Genomic DNA, 5,832 nt, shown 5'->3' on the forward strand with positions numbered 1-5,832 from the left:
ATGGAGAAAATAAGGCCAGAAGAAAACATTCATCCTTAGTTATAGAATGAGCTCAAGAACTGCATGAGCTACATGAAACTCTGTGTCAAAAATTATTCAATTGTCTTAAATTATCAATGTACATAAAATATTGCCCTAGTACAAAGCCTCATCATCTTATCAGAACAAACATAAATTTTAAACAGAAAATAAATTGGTCACAAAAACTATTTGCAGTTTCTTCTCTTGATTTTTGTAAGTTAATTACATCCATACATACTTGCTTGAGTGTAGGAATAATTACTATATGTATTTCTAAGAGATTTAAAAAATAGTGGTTTTTGCAAACAATACTTTCCTATAACATAAAAAGATATTGTTTTAGTCATTTTCTTATTTTGCACTGAACAAGCAAATCAACAGACTTTTATTTAATTGCCTTTTAAGCGCTTTCAAAGCTGTGAACCCCTGAGGTCACAGAGAATCAGAATCCTCCAGAGAATCAGAGCAGGAATAAGTAGTCTGATCTGCCCTGTCTTCTGTTGGTGGTGACCCTGAAAGTTGCAGGTAAGAGTTCTATTCTAGGTGATTGCAGTAGAATATTCATGTGGTTTTATTTTATTTTTCCATGAAAGGCATAGAACCCTGCCAGCAGATGGCTTGATCAGTTGTTAGAAGCTCTCATCGAACATGTGTGTGGCACCTACTACCTCTTAGGGTTATCCTCTGGTCTTAGGGTTATCCTCTGGTAAATGTATCCAAGCCCAAGAAAGCCACTGAGCTAACCAACAACTGATACCTTGATAACATGATGGAAAAAAAAAAAGTGGCTTTCTAATTAAGTAGTAGGACACACGCACACACACACACACACACAAAGCAGTTAAATTATTGTTTGCTACTTAGTAAACCTCAGTTAGGTGATTTATGAAAGTACTTCCATTAATATCTAAAGTCATAGAATATGAGTGCTCTGAGGAATAAATGAAATATTAGCTCTGCGTCACTAAGGGAAAGAAGTGCTTCTAAATGATTGACTATGTTTTTCTTAGGTGTCCTCTCCCTCCCCTCCTTCCACCCTCCACACATCCCCTCCTTTCCCCTTCCCCTCTCCTCTTCTACTCAGAAAAGGGAAGCTCCCCTCCTCCCTTTCCTCTCCCCTTATTAACCTTCCCCAGCACATAAAGTAGCATCAGGACTGAGCATAGCTTCATCCCCTTAGGCTAGGCAAGGCAGCCCTGCCAGGGGCAAGTGATCCAAAGGCAATACATTCCATGTTAAAAAAAAAACAAAAAAAAAAACTCATCCCATTGCCAGACACCCCATATGAAGACCAAGGCTCTCATCAGCTACATGTGTGCAGGGGACCTAGTTTCAGATCATGCACGCTCCTTAGTTGATGTCTCATTCTCTGAAAGCTCCCATGGGACTGGGTTAGTTGTATCTGTTGGTCTTCTTGTAAGGTTCCTGTCCTCTCCTGGTCCCTCCATCTATCTTCCAACACTTCTTCAGGACCCTCACAGTTGAACCACATGCTTGACTGCAAAATCCCAGCATCTGTCTCTATCTGTTTCTGGCTGGAGCCTCCCAGAAGACACTCAAGTAAGGCTCCTGTCTGAAAGCATAGAACAGTATCATTCTTAGTGTCAGGGGCTGGCTCTCTACCTTGGGGTGGATCTGAGGGTGGACCAATTATTGTTTGGACTATCCCTCAATCTTTGTTCCCTCATTATCCCTACACTTCTTTATAGGCAGGGTAACTTTTGGATCACAAGTTTTGTCATTGGGTTGTTGATCCCCTTCTTCCACTAGTCCTGCATGTCCAGGAGATTGTTACTTCAGTCTTCATGCCTGCCCCGTTAGGACACCATATTCTCCCGGGAGCCTGCCCTATAGCAGGCCTCCAGCTTGACCAGGAGATGTCCCTCCCCAGTTTCCCTTCTTGTTCCCAGCCCTCTCATCTCCCATCCCTGTTCTTCCCACATCTGTTTTCCACCCTTGTTTCCCTCCCCATTCGATCTTCTTCCCAGTTCTCTCTCTTCATCCACTTCTGCTGTCTGTTCTATTTCCACTTCTGAGTGACATTCCTTCACCTTCCCTTAAGTCCTCTTTGTTACTTAGCTTCTTTGTGTCTGTGGATTGTAATATGATTATCTTGTGCTGTGGGTTTAATATCCACTTATAAGTGAGTACATACCATGTGTGTTTTTTTGTGCCTGGGTTACCTCACTTAGGATGATCTTTGCTAGTTCCATCCCTTTGCCTGCTAATTTCATGAATTCTTTGTTTTTAATTTCTCAGTGGTATTCCATTGTGTAAATGTAGCACAATTTCTGTATGCATTATTCAGTTGAGGGACATCTAGGTTGTTTCCAGTTTCGGCTATTATGAATAAAGCCACAGTGAACATAATTGAGCAAATGTGCTTGTTGTGCGGTGGAACATCTTTTGAGTATATTCCAGGAGTGGTATAACTGGATCTTGAGGCAGAACTATTCCAAATTTTCTGATAAAGCACCATGTTGATTTCCAGAGAGGTTGAATAATAACTATGAAGCCTATCATGAGAAGCAGAGGAAATTAGAGTCAGAAGATACAGATTGAATCCAGTAGTTTTCAGTGTTCTTTTTCAATAAAAATTCTTTGTATAGTAATAGCTTGTGCTAAAACTGTTTTACTTTCTATGAATCACCCATAACTTCATAGCAAATGTCAACATGATACACACATTACATTTTATAATGAAGAGGAGAAAAGTTAAATTAATGGGATATGTGATAATAGATAATTGTTAGTGGTCTGGGGATAACAGGCAAAAAAAGGGACTAACAAAGGTTGGGGGGTAGATTGCATTGGGTTGCTCCGACACACATTTTAAAACATCATTTTAAAAGTCATTAAAAACTGAGATTATGAAATTTAGACCTGTAAAGATACAAGAAGAACAAGTATCGTAACTATAGGATGAACTAGGAATTTATTGAGCACATCCTATTCAAGGACAGAAAGGGGGTAATGGCAAGAATGGAAAGAAGTATAGAGGTTCTGACTAGAGAGATAATCAAATCAAGGCCAGGCATAAACATGGGACCTCTTAACATCTGTAATGATCATGGACATTTCCAATAGTTGAAGAATAACTTAAATGCTTAGAACAAAAGAATACCATGTTAAACTGATATTTACACATGACCACTCTGGATGCCCCACTCATTCAAGTAGGGAGAAGACAGAGGTAGGAGATAGCAAGACTACTACAATAGTACAAGTTTTAAAGGATACAGTGACTCCATAAAGGAGACAAAAGTTGGAGCAGTGGAAAACTGTCCTGGAACCATTTTAGTAAATAATCAGAGACACCATGAAGCTAGAGCTCAGTAGAGAATGTGACTGAATGAACTTCTACAGCAGGGAATAATGCTTCTGCTCTAAGTGTAGAATTAAGACCAAGGAACAGTACTGTATTTTTCATCTGATTCTCAAAGGACCTCTGATTACTGGTAAGCAGTAGACATTTGAACCCAAGTACCTAAAGTATATGGAAAAAGAAACACAGTCAAGAAAGACAGCATTAAAAAACATTCACATGTGTAGAGCATTTAATGCCATCACAATGTATACATCAAGGACTGATAGGGATGTGAAGGAAAATAGTACGAAAAATTGATTCATGAGGCTTTCCAAAATTCAAAAGCTGACATAATGATAATGAGAGATGCAGTAAAAGAAGCATAACAAGAACTCAGGTAGCTATGAGAACCTGGTGAACTGCCAGTGTGTTGTCCAGCAGAAAGAAGCAACCACTATGCCAGATACTACAAAGATCAAGTCAGATGAGACCCACATTTAATTATATCTTTATCAGTGTGAGGCCACTGAATTTGTCATGGAGCGAGAGTCTGACAGCTCTCATGCTGCATCATATGTCTTTGTGTATTTTACTCAGAAATAAGTCTGGTTATTAAGACTGATATCTAATAATATGAATATAAGAGTTAAACATTAGCTATTTCTGTAGTTTTGAAGATAATAATCAAACACATGAAAAACATTTGACAGAAGTCTATATATTGCTTAAGAAACCCTTAGAGTGTTGCTTCTGAGGTTTCCATGATTACCAGGAGGAACAGTCTAATTTGCCCATTTGCAGTCTTTCTTTCTTTCTTCAGAACAATTGTTAGAAAACAACTCTCCACTTCTGCCGTCTGAGGTGAGAATCTTTACATCAATGGAGAGGGGGAACCATACAGTGACTGAGTTCATCCTCTTGGGCTTCACTTCTCACCCTGTCAAGCAGCTGGTCCTGTTTGTGATGTTTCTCATTGTGTACACACTGACTGTGGCAGGAAACAGCACACTCATCTTGTTGATCTGCAGTGACTCCCGGCTTCACACACCCATGTATTTCTTCATTGGAAACCTATCTTTTCTTGATCTCTGGTTGTCCACTGTCTACACTCCAAAGATCCTAGTGATATGCATCTCTGAAGACAAGAGCATCTCCTTTGCTGGCTGTGTGGCTCAGTTCTTCTTCTCTGCTGGACTGGACTATAGTGAGTGTTATCTGCTGGCTGCTATGGCTTATGACCGCTATATGGCCATCTCAAAGCCACTGCTTTATTCTCAGGCCATGTCCATAAAATTATGTGCATTCTTTGTAGCAGCCTCTTATATGGGTGGCTTTATTAACTCTTCCATCATAACCAAAAAAACTTTTACCTTTGACTTTTGCAATGACAACATTATTGATGACTTTTTCTGTGACTTGCTTCCCTTGGTAAAGCTAGCTTGTGGGGGCAAGGACGGGTACCAGGCATTGATGTACTTCCTCCTGACCTCCAATGTCATGATGCCCATTGCCCTAATCCTGGCCTCCTACCTCTTCATAATTGCCACCGTCCTGAGAATTCGATCCACCCAGGGCCGCCTCAAGGCCTTCTCCACCTGTTCCTCCCACCTCATCTCTGTGACCTTGTACTATGGCTCCATCCTCTACACCTACTCTCGACCCCGCACAAGCTACTCTTTAGATACAGACAAATTTGTTTCAACATTTTACACAGTGGTTTTCCCCATGTTGAATCCCTTAATCTACAGCCTGAGGAATAAGGATGTGAAAGAGGCTCTGAATAAACTTTTCAAGTAAATCAAGATCATTCCCTCATGAGAAGCACAGAGACTATGTCATTTGTTTATATGATTTTTGTTAAGGATGCTGCTGATCTCTCCCATAATATAAATAAAAATATTTCCACCATTCCTTCATGACACTTCAGGAGACCTACAACAACAACAACAAAAAAAAAATAACAGGTTAATGTATGTGTAATTAATTATATAATTATATAATATAAGGCTTATCTTGAAGTCACATTATCTTAGATTACAAATAAAATACCAAGTCAACAATTCATTATTGACTTGAAGAGTCACAGCTCACTATTGTAGCAGAAAATTTGGTTGATGATTACATGGAGAGCAGTTTGTGCACAGTTATTTACTCTGAATGAGAACAATGTGTTGTGTTCATTTTAATCTTTTCCTATGACTGGACTCCAAAGTGTATCCATTTCATTCCTTTACCTTACTGTATGAGTGAAACTAGAAAATATACCATTCTAGAGGTAAATGCCTCATTCCAAAACTAAAACTGCTATGGCAAATGCATTCTTAAAACTTATCTGTATCAGCCGCACATACCTGTTCCCTGCTTTGGAGTCAGGGTTTCTCAATGCACCATGTACAGAGAGTTTATTCTAATCATCTGAGGGGAAACAAGCAAGTTCCCTTTTATAAATAGGGATCATAAAATAACCAGATACTATAAGCACGGCTGAGCAAAGTATACATTCA

General features: G+C 39.4%; 1 protein-coding gene across 1 annotated transcript; it reads left to right on the top strand.

The window, feature by feature from the left end:
- The first annotated feature begins 4,207 nt into the window (after window positions 1–4,207).
- Window positions 4,208–5,146, top strand: LOC110561652 (olfactory receptor 9G19-like). Its single transcript, XM_021658161.2, has one exon. It carries the CDS (start codon window positions 4,208–4,210, stop codon window positions 5,123–5,125), a length of 918 nt encoding a protein of 305 aa, XP_021513836.1. The 3' UTR covers window positions 5,126–5,146.
- Window positions 5,147–5,832: the final 686 nt, after the last annotated feature.

The sequence above is a fragment of the Meriones unguiculatus genome, chromosome 8 (assembly GCF_030254825.1).
Source record: "Meriones unguiculatus strain TT.TT164.6M chromosome 8, Bangor_MerUng_6.1, whole genome shotgun sequence".
Classification (NCBI taxonomy): Eukaryota; Metazoa; Chordata; class Mammalia; order Rodentia; family Muridae; genus Meriones; species Meriones unguiculatus.

Excerpts from the sequence above, each read along its gene's own strand:
- LOC110561652 (XM_021658161.2), top strand. The coding sequence starts at position 4,208 with ATGGAGAGGGGGAACCATACAGTGACTGAGTTCATCCTCTTGGGCTTC.